Source organism: Chroicocephalus ridibundus, chromosome Z (assembly GCF_963924245.1).
Source record: "Chroicocephalus ridibundus chromosome Z, bChrRid1.1, whole genome shotgun sequence".
Lineage (NCBI taxonomy): Eukaryota > Metazoa > Chordata > Aves > Charadriiformes > Laridae > Chroicocephalus > Chroicocephalus ridibundus.
The window spans coordinates 48,914,765-48,935,891 of NC_086316.1; the positions used below are offsets into that span (position 1 = coordinate 48,914,765).

The 21,127-nt window shown below is 40.5% G+C and overlaps 1 protein-coding gene across 3 annotated transcripts in view; it reads left to right on the plus strand.

Annotated features, from left to right (window-relative positions):
* Window positions 1–12,899: 12,899 nt before the first annotated feature.
* The window catches only part of PTAR1 (protein prenyltransferase alpha subunit repeat containing 1), a 48,498-nt gene continuing 40,270 nt past the window's right edge, over window positions 12,900–21,127 (plus strand). For all 3 annotated transcript variants that reach the window (XR_010069049.1, XR_010069050.1, XM_063319966.1), the window contains exons 1-2: window positions 12,900–13,052; window positions 19,816–19,985. Coding sequence is in view for 1 of the 3 variants with exons in the window: in XM_063319966.1 (XP_063176036.1) it covers window positions 12,967–13,052; window positions 19,816–19,985 (256 nt within the window). In the remaining 2 variants the exon portion in view is untranslated. The remainder of the gene's footprint in view (window positions 13,053–19,815; window positions 19,986–21,127) is intronic.

Genomic DNA, 21,127 nt, shown 5'->3' on the forward strand with positions numbered 1-21,127 from the left:
GCCATTCTCCAGTTTCAGGACCAAGGTTAAAAACTAATCTTATTTTTAATGCTATTGCCCTACTCTCTCTCTGCTACCACCTTTGGTTCAGATGACACTTGCAGTGGTATCTCATTGCACTTGTGAGGTGACAAATAAGATTTATGCCTCCACTTCACAGTAAACAAAATACCTACTGACAAACAGGATTTTGTGCATTAAAGAATAAAAAAGGTGAAATCTATTTCCTGATCACTAACATTAAACAGCAACAAAACTAGCTGAGATGTACACAGCTATTACATATTTCTAGAAATACCGTAACTCCTCTTTACCTATATTAATGTGCACCTAGCAGAGTTCCTCCCTACCAATATCCTTTAAACATTCTCCAGATTAACAACTATCCTTTCCTATTCACCACCTCAAAGCTACTTTATCTTAATAGGAGGTATTCAGAATGTGAGTCATTAACAACACTACAAAAGCTTAACTGAAAAAGATGCAAACTGAAACAGCCACAGCAGATACCAAAACCACAGACATATTCCAAGAATCCCTCTATTTGCTTCCCCGCCTTTAAAAGAAAGGCGAGACTTCATCCGTTCATCATACTATGGGTCCACGTGTATTTTACCACCACCATCATTAGAAATGTCATTTCACCACTTATAGTATAGAGGAATAAACAAGTCCCCAGTTCAAAGTAAAAACCACCCTTGATAGCATCTCCCTATTTCTAGCAATCCGTGTTAATATCTGCATTATGCACTATGGCATTTAAAGCTGCAAGCACCAGGACTGAGTATTGCAGGATCTGAAGGCTTCGGAGGTGACAGCTGTTATTCTCAGTAGCCTTCTACTTATAGGTGTTTTTGCGTTATCTAGCTTTGACAAAAAAGCCCCAAAACATTGCAAGATTTTTTCACAGATGGAAGGCTGGGAGACAACTTTCCTAATTCCTTGGACAAAAAAGGACCATTTTTTTGCCCATCAAAATTCATAAACATGGGTACACACATTGATTTAGCAAAAGGGGATAAAAAGACAGGAACAGAGGATGATGCAAAATTGCACACTTCTGAAAATCTGTGTTGCTGAAGACTGACAGAAACCAGTAACTGACATAGCATAAGCTCAATGGTATCGCCTTAGGTGCTCCTCCCATTCAATAGTGAACCACTAAACCTCCTGGAAAAGAGAATTGAGAGACTACACCTCCTCCAGGTAGACATGACAAAGAATTTAGACGGGTTCAAGGGAACACTCAAGGGGTTTTTAACAATGTCTTATAAGGGTTACTAAAAAACCAAACTACAGTCTTTTGACTTCCCTGGGGCTGCGGAACAGTCAGAAGGTAAGAGAGTACTCTAATGGGGGAAGATGACAGAGGAGGGTATCACATGCAGAAGCTCCTTTTATTTCTCCCTGGGTATCCATCTGTGGTCTCTGGTCAGTGAGAGACTCTTGGAGCCAGACACTCGCTTGGTCTGAACCGGCAGTTAACTCCTACGTCTTGATTTTTAGCTATGCAGGTAAATCTCATCTTTGGGGAGACTTAAGTCAGTCAGCTTTGTGGTTACTATCCATAGCAACAACTCCAGCTCTGTGGAAGAGGTAGACCTGGTATACAATTTCAGAGAAGAGCCGATCTCATCACGGCTTTAACTGCTGGAGAAGGGTACCGGTTCACAAACAGTGTTTCTAAGATAAAAATAGCACCACAGCTTCCTAGCATATGCTCCAGAGACATTAATCACCTGCAGAATCCCAGATTAATCAGCAGCGTGACCTTGGTCAACACAGCAGTGCAACCACCTTGTCATGTTTCAGGGACAGAGCTGTAGCATGTGTTTTTTGTTTCTTAAGCACAACAGGAAAAAAAAAATGAAGAGAAACTGGCAGGTATATTCCAAGTGTCATAATTTATAACAACTCTAGTCTTTAACCACAATCTGGATGTCTACAGCATGAGTTTACGTTAATATTCTTGCAAATTTTCATTTTACTAAAGCCAGAAAACATAGGCTTACAATCACTTTCAACATCTGCAGCCTTGGCCATGAGCAAGGGCTTCTGGAAAACTGTTCTGGTCTCTGTCAACATTTGTTGAGCAGAACTCATCTACACGAGTTATTTCAATCAAGAAACACAGACGTTGCCTTCTTGTTAGCAGCAGCAGGGCTCCCTAGGTAACTCTAAGAGCATTCAGACATTACAATGAGGATAGGAATAGGAAACCGGTGGAAGAAAATAAAGCAGGGCATTACGTTCAGAAAGGCAAAGTTGTTCTCACTTGTAATATCTAATATTTCAGAAATGTTTGAACAAGCAAGGTTCCTGGTCATGCAGTGAAACGACGACATTGTATGCTAATAAAAGAAGTTGTCTACATACTACTTGGCCAAATTGTCATTAAAAGGCAATAACAACTGAATTTTACGTATAGTCAGATACATATATACAGATACTTATCCTTGCCAGGATAACTGCCTATGACATGAAATACTGTTGTTCAAACAAGGATACAAGGCTAGAATGCAATGTCAGACAATGCCAAGAAACCAAAAGAAGAAAGCTATGCGATATACTTAATGCTTCTTCTCCGTGATGTTTAAGTATAATACAAAAGGCCACTGTCCAGTGAATGTATAATTTTTGTATACATGAAAACTGACAGAAGTGTCCTTAGTTAGCCATGGTTTTTTACTTATATCTGCTTCGGGCAGCATTTCAACTGTGTATTAAAGAAACTAACTACACTTATCTGTCACTTCTTGAAAGTTTGGACTCAGGAGTACTGCACTATTTTAAACACTATGTAAAAAAAGTACAAACAAACATATTTTGAAGAAAGATGCTTTCTACCTGAAAAAAAAACAAAACAAAACAAGTAATGTTATCTTTAGAATTACAGCTCTTTATTTAACTTGACAACCATGATTGATTTCTCATCTGTTTAGTGAGTGATGAGCTAATAAGGTCGTTATACTTTACACAAAAAAAAATTATGTGCTAGTAATTCTCCATTCTAATAGCTTAACAAGAACTTGAAAATTATCTGTGATGCAAATGATCTGGAAACAAGTCTGTCTTCTTAATATTTTACTCATTGCCTGAGGAACTACAGGTAGAACAGTTTCAAAATATGCAGAGCTACCAAGAGAATGTACATTTTACATATGTAGCTCCCCTCATAGACTTACCTTATTTTATATGCATGCAAAACAAAACACAAGATTTCTATTGGAAGTGGCAGTTCATTCTTGCACACATTTACAGAAGCTTTGCCAACAAATTTCAGATTTTTTCATTTTATTGGATCCTACCATTACAAGCACTGCTAGTTTCTTAGTGAAGAGAGAACAACACCTAACATTAATGTAGCACACACATAACCTGGGATTTTCATTTTGAACTGTGTTTCAAACGAATACTTGAGATAAGATTGCTTATACTCTTAACTAAAAAGCATTGTTTACCTCCGTGGACATGTAATTTCAGTAGACGCTAAATATGATTCCTATTATCTAAAAAGTTTTGCATACAGAATTCTATCAATACAAGAACTGTAAGAAATCACAAGTACTAGTATTAGCCAAGAAAAGATTTAAGAAATATCATTTAAGGGTTAGATTAAGGATGGCAAAATATGTGACTTTGGGAGATGGAAGAAAAAGGTATCTCCTTTGAAATGTAAGAGTGACACTCCTTATTTATCCATTTCTCAGAACGCTTTCTTTCTCCCACATGCTTACCATGAAGCAGGACTGAAACTGGAAAAAACACCCTAGGGTGAGGGAGAAAATGAGAACGTAGGTAGGTGGACTGCCAGTACCAGTCTGGACTAAGAAAACACATTCAGTAGCAGTGGGATAGGCTAGCATTAGGTCTTGTGGGTAAGGCAAGGATTCAGATTAAAAATAGTTAACATACAAATTCAGGAGAAGACCAGTTAAACTAATGGTTGCTGTTACCATCATTCATCGGGCTATGACAATTTATGCTTCAACCAAGAGATGTAAGATGCAATCATCACAAGAAGACAAGGAGTGGCAGAAAGCTGATGAGATGAACTGACAGTTGCAACTAGCATGAATCACCTGGATGTTACAAACACTGCTGTCAGTTTGCCTCACATCTTGAGATCAGTAGCAGCAATTAAAGCTTAAGACTGTAACTACTCTTTGGGTTTATATGATGGATTTTACACATTGGCCCAGAGAAAGGTCAGTTCTAATCTGAATTATGGGCTGCGCTACACGAAGCCTGTGAATTAGCTTTTTTGAGCTCCAGCTGTAACATAAACAAGGGATAACAGCAAAGGAATTCAGAAGGCCTTGCCACGTACCAAGTATGCTAAACTTAAATGTGGTGTGGCAGGTTGTTGCAAAATTAGAGCTAAGAAGGTCCATATATGGATTTAGGTCTGGGAGTCAGTTCAAAGCAAAGAGCTAAAGAAAAAGAGGGTCAAGAAAATCTGGCAGAGTAACAGGGAGACTGTCCAACAGGGAGGCATCGGAAAAAAAAAACAAACAACAAAGAAAAACCACTGGTTTAAAGCTGCAAACACCTGGACTTCACCTTATCCTATACAGATAGCAAGTTCTTGTGCAAGACCAGTGACATTCAACAAATACGACTTAAGTCCCCCGATCCACCAAGTCCCTGTTATAAAGCACGACAGACCTTCCCTGCGGGACCCGAGGAGGCTTCTGCCTGGACCACACCTCTCAGCACACCACATGCCACCCACTGCAGCGGTAATTGGCATTAAAAGTAGCAAAAGCTTACTTTCCCCTTAAAACTGCTGGGCTAAAGCTATAAACACACTCCATTATAAGATCTCTAGAGCAGAATGCTACCATGTATTATTGAATGCTCAGTTTTCAGAATTCAATGCTGCTCTAAAAACACACGGACGTGTTTTAACTACGTTAGTATACAGTTTGCCCCACTTACAGCTGCCAAGAGGACAGTTTTAAGCTGTTGTGTGGTTTCAGCACATCCATCAGCCTTTACGGATGGCTGAATTCAGCCGCCCAATTATGCTTCTTTACAATTACAGTCAAGTCCCAAATGGATGCTGATATTCTTTAACTCTTTGAGCTTTTGGTAAAAATAAAGTTCACATTTACAGAGAAAATAATGGATTACATCCTAATATAATTTCAAACATTTGTTAACCTCTTTTTTCCCAAATTGTTTATGTTTTGCTTCTGTTAAAATGAAACTTAAACCAAATATAACTAATTGAAGAATCTGCAATCTTAGTGATGATACTTCTGCCATTCTCAATACAGCAAAAAAGATGCAGCCATGCAGTTCCTGTACAAGCAATTACAGAATTCCTTGTATTTTATTTTTCTAGCTTTATAATTAAATACCGCACTAGTATGCTAATATACTATATTAGCATAATAGATGCTAATAAAGGAAGGGTTAACCCATCCTTCGTATTCACTTTGTTTAATGGAAAAGACAGAAATAGTATCGTAGGCAATTTTTTACACTACACTAAGAGAGAAGGTTAAGCCTTTACTAAACAAAAATTTACTTAGTTTTTCTACTACCTAACAAGGTTTTAAATTTACTTTTATGATTTGTAAATGTATGTAAATTTCTGCAGATTCTCTCAAACAGTCTGAAAACTCATACTTTCAGAGCTACTGTGGACGGCACTTAATTCAGTAACATGTAAACACTTCCAAGCTGATCAACGCTGTTATCACAACATCAGACCTGTAAGGTATGGGGATTTACTGATCTATTAGTATCTACTGTTTGTACAAATAAGAAACCTTTCACATATAATATTGTTTCTACCAAAGTTTACAATAACAGTAGAGTTACATTAATGAAATACATTGCAGAAATGTAGAAGAAAACAGAAAATGAAGACACTTGAAACTGAAAACATCATTTTAAAGATAAATGGAACTCAGCAAAAATCTTTTAGTTAGTTGCATTTTTTTTTAATACAAACACAAGATTATACCTTTGATTTATAACACATAGGAGAAATAACATCACACAAAGAACGTGGATATCACTTTAATCACAAAATACTTTCAAACTTTCAAAAACATAGTCTTCAAAATTGAATGACAACACAGCCTGTGTACATACAAACATTATACACAACCACGAAATTAAGAATAGATTAGCAGTCTTATTAAAACGTCTGTTTTTTCAATGTGTAGTGTTCCCATTAATACAGATTATCACCTACTCCTCTCCCTGCACCAAGGGTAGTGTTAAACACCGAGTAGTGTTAAACAACTATATCCTCCTACAGAAACAAGCATGATTGTTTGTAATTACAGTAAGCAGAAATCTGGAGGTGTTAGATGGCAACATGGATGAAGTACCACAAAATATTTTGCATTCCTGAAGCATTTTACTCCACCATGACCTCATTCTATGCCTCCAAACTGCATCGAAATATTTCCTCCGTTACGTTATCAATATAGACATAGAGCATTTCTCCTTTCTTAGATACCAAAGTCCATCTTCCAGATTCCCTATGGTATATTCTACAATATCTATTATAAAGTTGAAGTGGGAGAAATATATTTTATGAATAAGAAAATCCATTCAATTACATACTAGATCATTGTAAACAGTTTTGGTTTTTTTTTACTTTGCTTTTGCAGTCCTTATCTAGCAGTCCATTACACACACATTGGCATCAGTAAGGAATGTATTCCTTATCCCTTCAGTTTCCAGACGAAGGATACAAGGCTTTTTAATTTAAAACAGTCAAGAATCAGGCCCACTGTCACAGATTCACTTACTTGTTTGTATCGCAAGACTGCTGTGAAGCAGCATTAGGTAAAATATGAAAATATACACGAAAAGGAAACCAAGTGGTCACAGAATTCCATTCTCTACCATTCTTACTGTAAATGAAAATTAATGCTTTTATGGATAAAATCAATGCCCTTACACATAAGGAAATACTCTTGAGACTGACCTCTGTCCTCTAGAAAATGAGAAAGCATTCTCAAAAGCAGTCCAAGATGTCACCACAACATATGCTCATATACAAAAACAATCATCCCACACTCATACTACAATAGGAAGGAAAACAAAATAGTCACATTCATTATTTCTCTGCATCAGTCCTTAATTATTTTAAGTAAAATCATACTGAAACTAGAGGTAGGTTATACAGCTATTTACATAGGGAAAGAGTTCTAACATGGATTTGCTGACACGGAAGTTGTAAAGAAATGTCAACTTTGTCTTAGCTAACATTGCACTGACAGTATGCACCTAGCATTAAAACCAGTTATTTTCCCTTCAGAGAAATTACAATAAATAAATCACATTTTAAAAGAGGAAAAAAGGTGACAGACTTACAATAATTGATTCTGTTGATTGTGCATGATTTGCCAATTCAAGTGCATACTGCACACACTGCAAGCAATTGCTGATAAAAGCCATCTTGCTCTGTAGACAGGGTAGGTGTACTCAAACCACTTGGTAGCATACATACACAAGTGCTGCCGGAACTGCTTCAGATCAAATGATGATCTTAGGGAAAATAAATATGCAGTTTGATTTTAGAAAAATGTTGATATGACTCAATGTATCAGGAACACTTTGATATTAATACATCACTTTTATTAACACATTATTAATAACACTATTGTAAATTTAATGTAATACATGAAAAATGTATTAATAAAACATTTTTTCCTTAAGGTTACTCTACAATTAAATTCAAAGCAGCTTCAATTGTTATGTAACTTCATACTATGCAACAAAAGAGAAGGAATAATTCCATATATGTGAGATAATTTTTTTCTTGGCACGTCAATTGCATTTGCTTCTAATAAGAAGCAGGGAGAATTAATTTGGAGAAACACAGGCAACTAATACCCACAAATTAAGTCCTTTATACCTAAACTGTAGAAAGTATGGGAATTTTCTCAGAAACTTTTTATCCAAAAGTTTTCAGCACATTTCAGTGTGAGATCTGTTTCCATTTCTTTTCTCTTGCATCCATTTGAAGACCATGTTTGCACTGTCCTTCAGTGATGCCCACTGACGTTCATTGACCAGATGATGAACTGAGCCACACTATTAAGAAACCATTATAATAAAACATAATTTATTGCAGTAAAAACTTTACAGTGGAATATAAAATTTTGAAGAAATAATAAGTTAAAATGATTTTTTCATATGAACTAACTTCCTTGCCACAAAATCGGAAGTACCTGACAATGTCTAAGCAGCACTGTAACAGCGTCATGGGGGAATTACTAAAAGGAGTCATCGTTGTGGGGTTAACCAAAGGTTTTATTAAACAATGATTAAACGGTGGTCAAACCACCTACTACTTACTACACATCAAATAATTAGCTTATATACAATATACTTTCAGATCTTTTAGAGCATCTCTCATTGTGGACATCAGATGCTGGGTAAGGGATCTGTCAGCCTCCAGGCGGGTAACCTTGAGAGGCATCCCTGCTCATGGAGAGTTCACTGTGCAGCCCCCTGCCGTCCAGGAGAGCTTGGTGGGCTCTGGTGGCTATTTGCAGCATAAAGTGATGGGCTTGTAGTCAAACCACCCTCTGGTGTATGCACAGGTGTGCAACTGTAGCAATTTTTAGTTCCGCCTAGTTCCAGCTCAGACGGGTATCATGGTTTTGGCTCAGAGCGTTACTTCCTAGTAAAACGTGACTTAGCACAAGTTCACAAGATCTGCACAACAGAGTTGATTTCAGTCGGGCCTATTTGTCAGTGATGTCTGAACCAAAGTGCTGTTAACTCAGTCAGAGTCGGTGCACCGTTGCACACAAGCGGTGACAATCTTTCCGTTTGCTAGCCTGAAAAGCAAAGGTATACAGAACTGCTACTTTTAAAACCATATACACACACATCCCCACCATGTTTTTGATGTTAAAGAAACATCACTGAAAAATCTGAAGACCGATCATTTCTGTTTTATGAAAAAATGTGCTGTGCCTTCCTGCATTTGTACCACAGCTGTCAAATGCCCGATCAATCTTTGTAATAAATAGCTAAGTAATGACAGTGGTGATGCAATTCCCCTCCTCTTGGCTGTGCATTGTGGTTTATTTAGAAAAATCTTAGGCCCTGGGAAATCACTAAGACCGACGTGCCCATTTTTCTGTGCTCTTGTTTCCACCCTCCCAAAGTGGAGGACAGTTAGTGCCAACTGTGAGGGGTTTTCATGCAAAATATGATACTTAAATCAACAGCATTAAAGTCAATTGGACTTGTCCATGAAGCTGTAACAAATTACAACAGCTGAGGGGCACAGAACAAAACAAGATCGTCATGCATATTTTGCAAAGGTGGCCATGAAAACAGTAACATTTACATTTCACACCTGGTGAATTAGATCGAAATTGAAAGATTCTAACCTTTTAGTTATGCATTAAAGCAAGCTTAATGTAATAGAAGTTTGTTATATCACTTTAGATAGCTACAAGGATCCGTACTCATCACAGAAGAACTATCTCAAACAAATTGTTTCCAAGATTTTTGACACCTCTCCAGATGTCATAGGAATGGATTACCCAGGGACATTTCTTTTCTGTGGATAACAGATATATAATTCTTAGATTATTTAGTTACTGTGTATTTTCTATAGCTTATTCTTATGCCCTACGTCAAATGTAATAAAGGAATATTTTATGAAATAATTTATTATAATTACCCCAAAATTACAGCAAGTAAGTATGCTTGGCTGACAAATCATTAATCACTTCCAAAAGCTACTGTACACTATCGTGTGCAATATTAATACCAATGTCTGCCTTATAAGCTTTGGCAATGTGTATAAGTATCTAACGTACACAATTTAAATACATCTTATTATGCTATTTAAATAGGAATATCAGTTTACTATTCAGTCCTCTTCAAAAGGCAGGCATGAAGTCATACACAGCATATTGTCAGTTAATTGTGCTATTCTAAATAACTACATTTGCAACTTTTAAGTACATTAGTAGTTTTGCAACAATGGTCAGTACTTTCAGAACCGAACTTTGCATTGTTGTGACTTATTTTCACTTGTACCCAATACTAAAACTGAAAAAAAAAGAAAAACAACAAACAAATCAAAAACAACCCAAAATTTTGACCTTTAATCCATTGAGTAATTTTGGCAGCATTAATGACATTTTAAAGGTCTTCCTTTTGGGTCTAATTCACCAAAACCTCTTTACAGAATTCAAACTTCTTATTTAGCTGGAAATATTTCATTCACCATGTTACCTAACCGAAGGTAAATTTTCTGCTTTTAACAAATTTGAAACAAACCTGTACACTGAACAAATTGCACAGGACAAAGCAAGAAGGCAGTAAGCCTGAAAAGATGTGCTGTCAGATACATAAAGCTGCCTAATTCCTTTTGAGCAAGGTAAATGGACATAAATTAAAAATTATGGGCTATGCTGAACATAAAAATCAAAGGTATTTTGAAAAAACAATCTGGATTTTTCAGCTAAAAATATCTCCCAGTGCCCACCTTCCCTCATACTTGTATTTTGGCTTATTTGACATTCAGAATGCATCAGCTTGCTTCAATAATTTCAGACACCATACATCATAAAACAGCGTCTGTACAGTCTAAAACGTGAATGAAAACCTGGGACAGCACAGCCATATAACCCAGTTACCTGAAACCAGCATTATTTAGTATAAATTATGTACATAAAAAATATATATTAAAAATATAAACATATATAATTAATATATGTGCTTTTAAGAAGGCCCCATAAAATCTCACATATCTAATTCGTTTTTTAATTCAGAGTTTAATACAGTGAACCTTCAATAAATCTGTGGCGGCCCAGATTTGTGACAGACTACAATCTTTTAACATAACAATCACATTTCAAGTGCCATATGACTTTACAGGCTATTGTCTTCTCCTTATTTATACAAAAACATTTATTGAGTTGAAGCCCAAACCAGAATTAAAGCATCATTAATTTTCTCAACACATGCAACAGAACAAACCAATTCTTCAGTACTTTGAAGATGGTATTTTAGACCTACTGCATGCTATTACTGCCTCTTTTTTCTGGGCACACACTGGAGTAAAAAAGAACTACTGAAAGGAAAATAAAAACCCTATGCGAATTCAACATTTACGTAGTTATTGTAATAAATCATTTTCTCGGGATCCTAAAAAAGTTTTGGCAAGTATGCTGCACTGGAGCCAACTGGAGCTGCTAATAAAAGGCGTGCTGTGCATCTTTTGCTTTCAAAAGCATTCAGTTCAGAATTCTGCAATTATGGTGGCTTGCCATCTGACATCACCAAGATCCCTACTTAGGCTATCTACCTAAATTAGTCTTATGATAAAGTAGCCAGTCTACAGTCCAGAAGGTAATGTTGTAATGGTGAAAAAAAAATATGTCACGGGTATTGAGAATGCAAGAAATCCTGGATTCTAGTTCCAGGGCACACCCTCTACATAATCTCCAGTCAGAGGAAGGTGAGTCTAAACTTGCGTTCATAGTAAGTGAAAACAAAAATAAAGCACGCATGGAGAAAAATATAGCAGCAAGGTTAAAGACCCAGTCATAAGCACCTAAAAATATTATTTCAGGGAATATATGGAAAACAACATAAAAAAGGAAGGCTACCTTTCAGCAGTTGCTGTTGACGAGGCTTCCAACGCATCCTCTTCAGCTTTTAACAAACACCGAGCTTCCATCAGTGTCTTGTTTCACTTGGGGTTCCTTGCAGACATCATCTCTGTGTTTATACTCATCATATCTAAACAAATACGACAAATTTTAACTACCAAAAAGACAGAAGCCAATGTGAAACACATCTGCTTTAAGGTTAGTTTACCAAGAAATTCAGCATAAAACCTGGCAACTTCAGCATGTGAGAACATCTTTCTATTTGTTCTTTTACAGATATCCTTGACTGACCCCTTCTTTTCTAGACTCTTTCTCCTCTTTTTTTTCTGAAGAATATGCAGTGGGTCTACCAGACCTTCTGGGTGGTGGTGAAGGTAATGATGAAGCAGATGATGACGATACTGCAAGCTTTCAAATGAGACAACTAAATTATTAATATACAAAAATATTACATATTATATAAACATATTATACTATATTGTTAATAGAATATGTATAAACTAAGTTAATGCTTTGTAAAACAAACTGTTTTGTAATATTAATGAACTGATTATGATTTAGAATTATAATCTGCTCTTCACATTCTGCCTGCAGATCAGCGCACTCATAGGATCACAGAATGGTTTGGGTTGGAAGGGACCTTGAAGACCATCTAGTTCCAACCCCCCTGCCGTGGGCAGGGACACCTCCCACTAGACCAGGCTGCCCAAAGCCCCATCCAGCCTGGCCTTGAACACTTCCAGGGATGGGGCATCCACAACTTCCCTGGGCAACCTGTTCCAGTGCCTCACCACCCCCACAGAAAAGAATTTCTTCTTAATACCTAATGTAAATCTACCCTCCTTCATTTAAATCCCTTACTTTATCGCTGACGAAGATTCGCCCCACCACCACCTTTCCCATAGGCCCTTTCTCTTTTTGAAGCCAGGGGAAGCCAGACATGCACACTTATCTTTTAAAGCTACGTGGCTCAACATCTAGCACGGATATTAAAATAACGAAGGTATGAACCGCTAGCCTGCCTCATACATAAATTAACTGTTGCCGCTGCTTTTGCCTGATTTGCCTCTCGAACAAGGGAACGGCGGCCGGAAAACGAGCGCCATGAGCGCGGCAGGCACGCCGCAGCGCCGCGGCCCGCCCTTCCCGAGGGACCGAGCGGCTCCCCACACCGCCCCGCTGCCGCCGGGAGGAGCTGAGGCGGCGGGAGGCCGGGCCGCTCGCGCCCCGCCCCGCCCCACCCCGCCCCACCGCCTTCCTTACCCGGGGCTCCCCGCGGGACGCTGACCCGGAAGCGCTCAGCCCGGCCTGGCCCGGTCCGGCCCGGCCGGCTTGCGGTAGGCGGAAGATGGCCGAGTCGCCGGAGGAGGTGGCGGTGCTGGTGCAGCGGGTGGTGAAGGACATTCGCAACGCCTTCCAGCGGAACCCGCACATGTGAGTGGGGACGGGGCCGGGAGCGCTGCCCGCCCACCCGCAGCCCCGTACGTTGCTCCTCGGCCGGCGGCGGCCCCACTTCTTCGCCTTCGGGCGTGCGGGCGGGAGTGTGGGGTCCCCGGCCGGAGCGGGCCGCCCGCAGTGCCTCTCAGGGACGGCTGCCGGGCCCAAGGTCACGCCGTGGGGGACCGCGGGGGCCGGCCGGGTTTTCCCCAGCCGGGGGCTTCGGGGCGGCACCGCCGGGGGCCGGCGGCGGGCGGCGTCCCTCTGCTTCGTCGGGGCAGGTGGCGGGTGCCGCATGGATCCTGTGCCCTCCTGCCGCCTCCTCCCCTCTGGATAATGCCTCGTATCGGCTCCGGGAGCTGGAGTCGCTGCTGGAGGCCCGGCTGGGCGCCGGCTCCGTCAGCCTGCCGGCAAAAATTGCCTCCTCCGTAAAAAACACTCCATTACGGAAACCGGCAAGGGCTCTAAAATCTGGAAGTGATGAGTATCTTTTGGGGGGTTTGGGGTTTTTTTGGTAACAGATGAGTCCTTAAATGAACTCTGGTGGAATTTGAGGTTTGGCAGCGTTAAACTCGTGGCGTAGTCGGGACGGGACCGAGCTCTGCCTGCCCGGCCCGGCTGGAGCCGGGGTCCGCCCGCGGCCGAGGCAGAGCCTTCTCGCCGGTGGGAGCAGATCGCGGGGCTGAAGCCTTGTACCAACAGCGTGGTTTGATGAATGACACCTTCAGACCTGTCACCTGTTAGTAGAGGTGCCAGTGCTTTCCGTCATGTGGTGTTTTGAAGGAGACAAACCGAATGACCGTGTAAATACAAACTGCAGTTATTGCTATCTCGTGAGAGTCGGGTTTATCTAACAACCTAGAGGTCAGATCGTCTGTGTTTTCACTTCCACTGCTGACCAGCCCTGAGACCCACACTTAGGTGCTTCCTATATTTCTCTTTCCTTCCCCATCCTTTGTTGTTTTAAGACACAAACCGTTTCAGAAGGCAGTATTTACGTAAAGCCCATATTGGTTATAGCAAATGAGGTAGCACATGATGGATAACAACTTAATATCGTAAGTACAGTGTATTTGTGTCGGTTGGAAACGCTGCAGTCTCTGAGGTGGTGGCCTATTAATCTGTTCCAGAAAATGGTATGCTGAGCAACTACGTAGGAAAATTTTACGAGCCCTTAATTTATCCCTTTGCTTAAAGGAGAGATTAGAATGAATATCCTCATGTTTCTATAAATGTAGTAAGCAACTTGGGTGGGTGGCCAGGTTTTAAAATACAGCATATGGGTGCTGTCTAAAAAAGAACTGTGTTTTGCCACGAAGATTCATTTTTAGGTTGTGAGGCATAATGTGCTCTAAACAGCCAGTATTTGTGAATGAATGTTTCTGATTCTTCTTAGTTCCTACTCCTTTGCCAGAATTCTTTATTGGTAGCAATGTTGGAACTTGTGTTTTTGAAGAATATGCTGCTGTTACTGGTTTCTTTCATAGATGCTACCTCAGAGATGAAAGTAGGCTACAAGAGTTGTGTGCTCTGAGACTAATGGACCGTGTCATGCTTCAAGTGAGGAAGCATGAGCTAGTTTACACCCTGAAGTAGAAAAAGCGGCAATTCTATCTGCTAGATTTCTGAACTGCAGTACTTGAGACGGGACTATGCACGGCCACTGTAAACTGCAGGCTCTTTTCTATGATGCCTCTCTGCCTCTAGAGCACCAGGTTGTAGCCATGCTGGTGAGATGTTTTCATGTATCTCGGAGACATCTTGTCTTCCTGCTGGTGGCCAAGACAGCCATAACAAGCTGCAGTCTCTGACAGATGTTATCCTCTTGAATTGAGTGGCCTGTTTGTGTCGCAGATTCAGGTTTGAATTCTTCCGTGTGGCGTCTGCCTGACTCCACTGAAAATAAGGGATCTGCCATGTGCATGGTGTTCCTATTCACATCTCATGCTTGTGTCCCCTACTCATCTCTCTTCCGGCACTTGTTATCCCTTGTCTTTGACTGTTTGTTCGATTACACCCTTTGCATCTGTCAGAATGGGTGTTTTGTTCTGGCAAGTTCACAGTTCTGTAGGTTTTGAAGGGGGTGTTGTCTCTGATCAACACTAAAAGCGTGTAAAAATACAGTTTTAGACTAAGTAGAACATTGGATTGTTGGTTCCCTTTTTTTGCTTTAAATTAAATTTGCAGTAAGGCTGTGCATCTTCTTAAGCTGAGCTTACTTCTAACTAAATATACAACACAACATTCTTTTTTTGCCTGGTTTTGCCAGTACCTCCATTTTCTTCGGTCAGATAACTGTGTCAGCATGCTAGTTTTCAGTTTTGTAAGGCTATGAAATTTACTGGCAGATATTTTTACCCAGTATTTCAAGCATAGGTCATATACACAAGCTATCCTGCTGGAACTGAATGGATCACCAACAGTGAGCAGATCGATGCATACTTTCTTTTTGAACTTTGCTGTTCTTTTGCATGTGAAGTCAAACAGTAATAGACTTACCTGTCAAAAAAGTACATTAATTTGGTGGCTGTAATTGGAAAGGTGAACTCTTAGATGGTAGCCCAGCATTTGTGTACAAAATCTGAGAATTTTTTGAAATTCTAAAAAGAGAATCATGTATATGATGCACTGCATGATAAGGAAAAAAATAAACCTCTTTCAGCTCTTTGATTTAGGCCCCCTCTTTCTTGCCTTTAAAATATTGTAAGTTCATTAGCCATATAGTAATTTTATGAGACTTAGTTTAATGTAAAAACACACACCTTTCAAGTGTCCATGCTCTGGATTGTCTTCCAGTATTAAAAGGAGAAGGTGGGTACCCAAAGCTGAAGAGACGTCATGGTAGATCGCAAGAAATGCCTCCTTCCCTAAGAGTACTGTGGTATTGCAGTTTTGTGAAAGAGTATCACTGTCATTTTAAAAGTTTAAAGTATGCTGGCTAGGGTTTGTTTTGGGGAGGGCCAATGAATGGCTGAGTCAACAGAGTGGGGCTCTTGAAGCAGGTCCTACAATAGCTTGTCAGTACTGTTCTGCCATAGCTGAGGTTTGTACTATGAACCAGGTGTGGATTGTGTGGCTCCACGGTCTCCCAGGTCTCGACTTGCACATCTCTGTTCTCAGCACAGGTCAAAAAAGCTCTGTAATGGCTGCAGACTTCATGACAACCCTGCTAAAATCTTCCGACAAGTTCTAGCTGCTTCCATGGTGTATTTTAGGAATGTGAGTTAGCGTGGGATCCTGTAAATACAGAGGTAATTCATAGGTTTTGGAACGTGACTGTGGTGCTTGCTTTGAGGAAAATAAATGTAAAAGCACCAAATAGCTAAAATTCAAGAGACAATATTAGAGAACTGGGAGATAAATTAAATCTTACTTTCGTAGTGGATGGTGCTTCTGATACTACAAAATACCAACAAACAGCAGCCCTCAATTGGTGTCTCCTTCAGTATTGTGAGCAGCTTGCAGCTGTCACTTGACCTAAATGTAGGCATCCTCCATCCTGTGGTGAGCTTGGGCAATCCTGTCATATGAACAGGCACATCTTCTGTCATGTGGCCAGGGCAGTTTGCACAAAATTAGGGCTACTTCAGTCGCTTCATTTTTAGAAGCACTAATTCAGTGGTGCCTGCATGTGAGTCCTGCTGCAGAAGCTTTCTTCAGGTGCAGGATGGATCAGAGGCTGCAGGCATTCTCAAGCAGTGTCTCCTGAGGTGACAGACCTGCCCCATTACTTACTCCTTCTGCAGATCGGAGGGGCCTTCAGGAGCAGAAATAGATGGTGGTTTGAATTAATTTTTTTGGTTGTGAGATAGTGAGCAGCAGAGAGCTACCAAGATGATTAGGGGACTGGAACACCTCTGTTATGAAGAAAGACTGAGGGATTTGGGTCTCTTCAGTCTGGAAAAAAGATGACTGAGGGGGGATCTTATCAACAGTTATAAATACTTAAAGGGTATGTATCAGGAGGATGGGGCCAGGCTCTTTTCAGTGGTGCCTGGGGACAGGACAAGAGGTAATGGGCACAAACTTGAGCATAGGAAGTTCCACCTAAACATGAGGAGGAACTTCTTTACTTTGAGGGTGGCAGAGCACAGGAACAGGCTTCCCAGACAGGTGGTGGAGTCTCCAACTCTGGAGACATTCAAAACCCACCTGGACGTGTTCCTGTGCAACCTGCTCTGGGTGACCCTGTTCTGGCAGGGGGGTTGGACTAGATGATCTCCAGAGGTCCCTTCCAACCCTATGATTCTATGATAGTCACTCTGCCTTAGATAAATCTGCCCTCCTGGTATTTTTCATCGTGAATTCTATTCCTTCTCAGGAACTGAATGCGACATATGATTTCTGAACCACATGGATCATCAAAAACAATACTGAAGTGCTGGAGACAACGTTTCTGCCAAATTTTCTGCCAAGGTTTCTGACAAGCCCTCGTTTGCATCTTAGCAAAAACTGAGTAGTCACCAGATCAACTTTTTTTGGTTTGCACTGTATCTTGGTGAATTCCATTATGCAGTGGTCTAGTCCTCTACTGATTTTGGCTAGATGAGTGCGTTCTGGAATTGGGGTGTTTCAGGCTGACTTGTCAGCTCCGTGCAGACCCTACCTGTCTGTCATTTTGTCATGTTTAAAGCTGTGTTGTGAAACTTAGCTCACCTGAGTCAGACTTTCTGTACTTGGTAAGAAGTGAAGGTGTGGACGTATGTGTTGGGTTTTTTTCTCTCTTTGCTGTTTACATTTGGTGGACTGTTTGTAAGCAACCACTGGTAAATTCTTGTGGCAATTCACAAAGTTAATTAGCAAAACTGTGGGTGACTGCATCTTCATTGCAAGTGTGGACCTGTATGTCTTTATATGCAGGGCCAGGCAACGTTTGGCAAGGACTGGGTTTAAGCAGTAAGTACAAACTTCAGTCTGTAAGGTACCATGTGGAAAGAAGCAGACTGGAATGTCATTTTAGGTCTAATCTGACAAGCTTTCTGAACAGCTGACAGGCTTCCACTTTTCTTGAGTGGAGCAGCAAGTATGAGGATCTTGCTTTGATAACCCATGGCTTGCAATTGATGGGGTAGGAAAATGCTGGTTTTCTTCTCTCTGTTCTCAGATGACCAGGGATGGGTAGGGGACCTGGGTGTGTGTTTGTAGACAGAGACAAGTGATCTGCAAATATCTTACCTCAAGTTACTTATGCTCTTTTTGGCTTTTGATGTATGTTGCGATGTATGGAAGTTTAAATCCTTTTTCTAGATAAGCAAATATATTCTTAAGCAAGCACATCGCGTCATTTTTGATTACTCTAGTAACAATCCAATGAGGACACAGAACTAAATTGGTACGCTCAGGCCGTGTAGTAAACAAAAATAGTTTACAATAATTGGGTTGGGGTTGTAGGCTTGACACTTGGAGTGTGTTTGTAGACCTTGTATTGAGAAAATTTAGGGTGGAGAATTTGCTTTCTATCTGGCGTCACAACAGATCTTTTTTTTGCTGCTTGAGATCTGAGGATCTCCCTCCTCAGCAACAAAATTTTCCACTAAACATGAGTTGGTGGCAAAATCATGCATAATGGAAAGTATAAAATAATGTTGCTTTCTCTCCAAACAAGCGCGAATGCTTGACAACCTGTTTGGTTTTAAGAAGCTATTAAAGCTGCTCTTCCAAAATCCTTAGATGCTAAAGAAAGATGAAGAAAAAAGAAAATACGTTATGGCCTTTGAAACTAATCAGCTGAGTGTCTTCTGCTTTGTTTGCTGGTATGAATTTTTGTGGTCATCACTATTTGAAAGACTTGATTAAAGCCTCTTGTACAAAGTTGCTGTTTAATCAGTTTGTCCTCTCTGTCTCAAATATTCCCCCTGTTCAGCAGGCTGCCTTGCATAGGAGAAGGAAAAATGGGACATGTGGAAACACCCACGTTGCTCTCTATGTGATTTTCTTTTGCGCAATCTTTGGTTTCCGAGCAGCTGGTCACGCTGCTGCAGGGCATACCTGGGAAGCTTTGGGTCAATTAGGTGCCTGTACTGGTTAATGTGTTTTGTTTCCCTTGCAGTAGCAGTTAGCTCCATCGCATCTCCATCACAAAGCAAGGGGTACTTGTGTTAATTCAGCTGGGTTAAACTACTTAGGTGATAAAACTAAAAATACAAAAAAGCGACCTTCCTTATTTAGGATCTTTGGGAAAAATCTAATAAGACTTTTCCATTTATCTTAAGGTGAGAAGAGACAGAATCACCAAAATGAATCTTCCTAGAGAACATTTAAAGGATTGCGAATTCATGCTGGCTCACCTAATCACGGCTATTACTTCCAGAGTCTTCAGCAAGTCTTAAAATATTTCTGGTTTTCTACAAATACAGCATTGAAGAACTAATACAAAATTTTTGTAGCGACTCATAAGTCAAAAACCACAACTGGCTTTTATATTGTGTCTGAATAAATTGTACAAGGGTAAAATGCATTTACTTTTTTTGCTCAACTTAAATCTTTATTCATGTCTTAAAATATGTTTGAATCATTTATTTGCCAAGTTAATACACTGCATTGGTTTCGCAGAGGATGGCTTTCTGAAAATACTTTTTATCGTACCTGCAGTTCATCAAGAATCAAGAAGATGAATTGAGGATAATGAGTACGGATATCGGTAAAGACAGGGAAAAAGATCATGGACTGACTGGGTGGGAAGCATTGCCAGTCTGCTCTAAGAAAAATAACTGGCATCTACTGGAAGTAAGTTTAATTATATTTCTTTCTGTTTTTTAAGAGACGAAATTGGATTAATACCCTGCCCTGAAGCCAGATATAACCGAAGCCCTATTGTCCTGGTGGAAAATAAGCTTGGTGTGGAGAGCTGGTGTGTAAAGTTTCTTTTGCCATATGTCCACAATAAACTTCTCCTCTACAGACAAAGAAAACAATGGCTGAACAAAGATGGTAAGTTACCCAGTTGGATAATAGTATCTTATGTGATTCTTAATGCACTTTTTTTATTAATCATAGAATCATTTAGGTTTATTAATCATAGAATCAAGACGCTTAAGATCATTGAGTCCAACCATAAACCTAACACTATGGAGTCCACCACCAAACCATGTCCCTAAGCACCATGTCTACATGTCTTTTGAACACCTTTGGGGATGGTCACTCAACTGCTTCCCTGGGCAGCCTGTTCCAATGGTTGATAACCCTTTTGAGGAAGAAATTTTTTGTAATATCCAACCAAAACCTCCCCTGTTGTAACATGAGGCCGTTTCCTCTCATCCTATCACTTGTTACTTGGGAGAAGAGACTGATCCCCACCTCACTACAGCCTCCTTTCAGGTAGTTGTAGAGAGTGATAAGGTCTCCCCTCAGCCTCCTTTTCTCTAGACTAAACAGCCCCAGTTCCCTCAGCTGCTCCTCATAAGACTTGCTTTCTATACCCTTCACCAGCTTTGTTGCTCCTCTTTGGACGTGGTCCGGCACCTCAATGTCTTTCTTGTAGTGAGGGGCCCAAAACTGAACACAGTACTTGAGGGGTGAACTCACCAGTGATGAGTACAGGGGGACAGTCACTTCCCTAGTCCTGCTGGCCACATTGTTTCTGATATAAGGCAGGATGCTATTGGTCGTCTTGGCCACCTGGGCACACTGCTGGCTCATATTCAGCCAGCTGTCGACCAGTATCCCCAGGTCCTTTCCCTCCAGGCAGCTCTCCAGCCACTCCTCCCCAAGTCTGTGGCATTCCATGGGGTTGTTGTGACCCAGGTGCAGGACCCGGCACTTGGCCTTGTTGAACCTCATACAGTTGGCCTCAGCCCATTGACCCAGCCTGTCCAGATCCCTCTGTAGAGCTTTCCTACCCGCAAGCACATCAACACTCCCACCCAATTGGGTGTCATCTGCAAACTTACTGAGGGTGCCCTCAATCTCCTTGTTCAGATCACTTACATTTTTTGACACTACACTGGCCCTTCTTAAAGGCCAGTTTAACCTGTTCTGAAAGAACTGAGTGTTACTGAAGGGGAGGGCAGGCTTTTGGTTGTGCATCTTGGCAACCCAGACAAGTTTGTAGATAGAAAATGTAAATCCTTTCT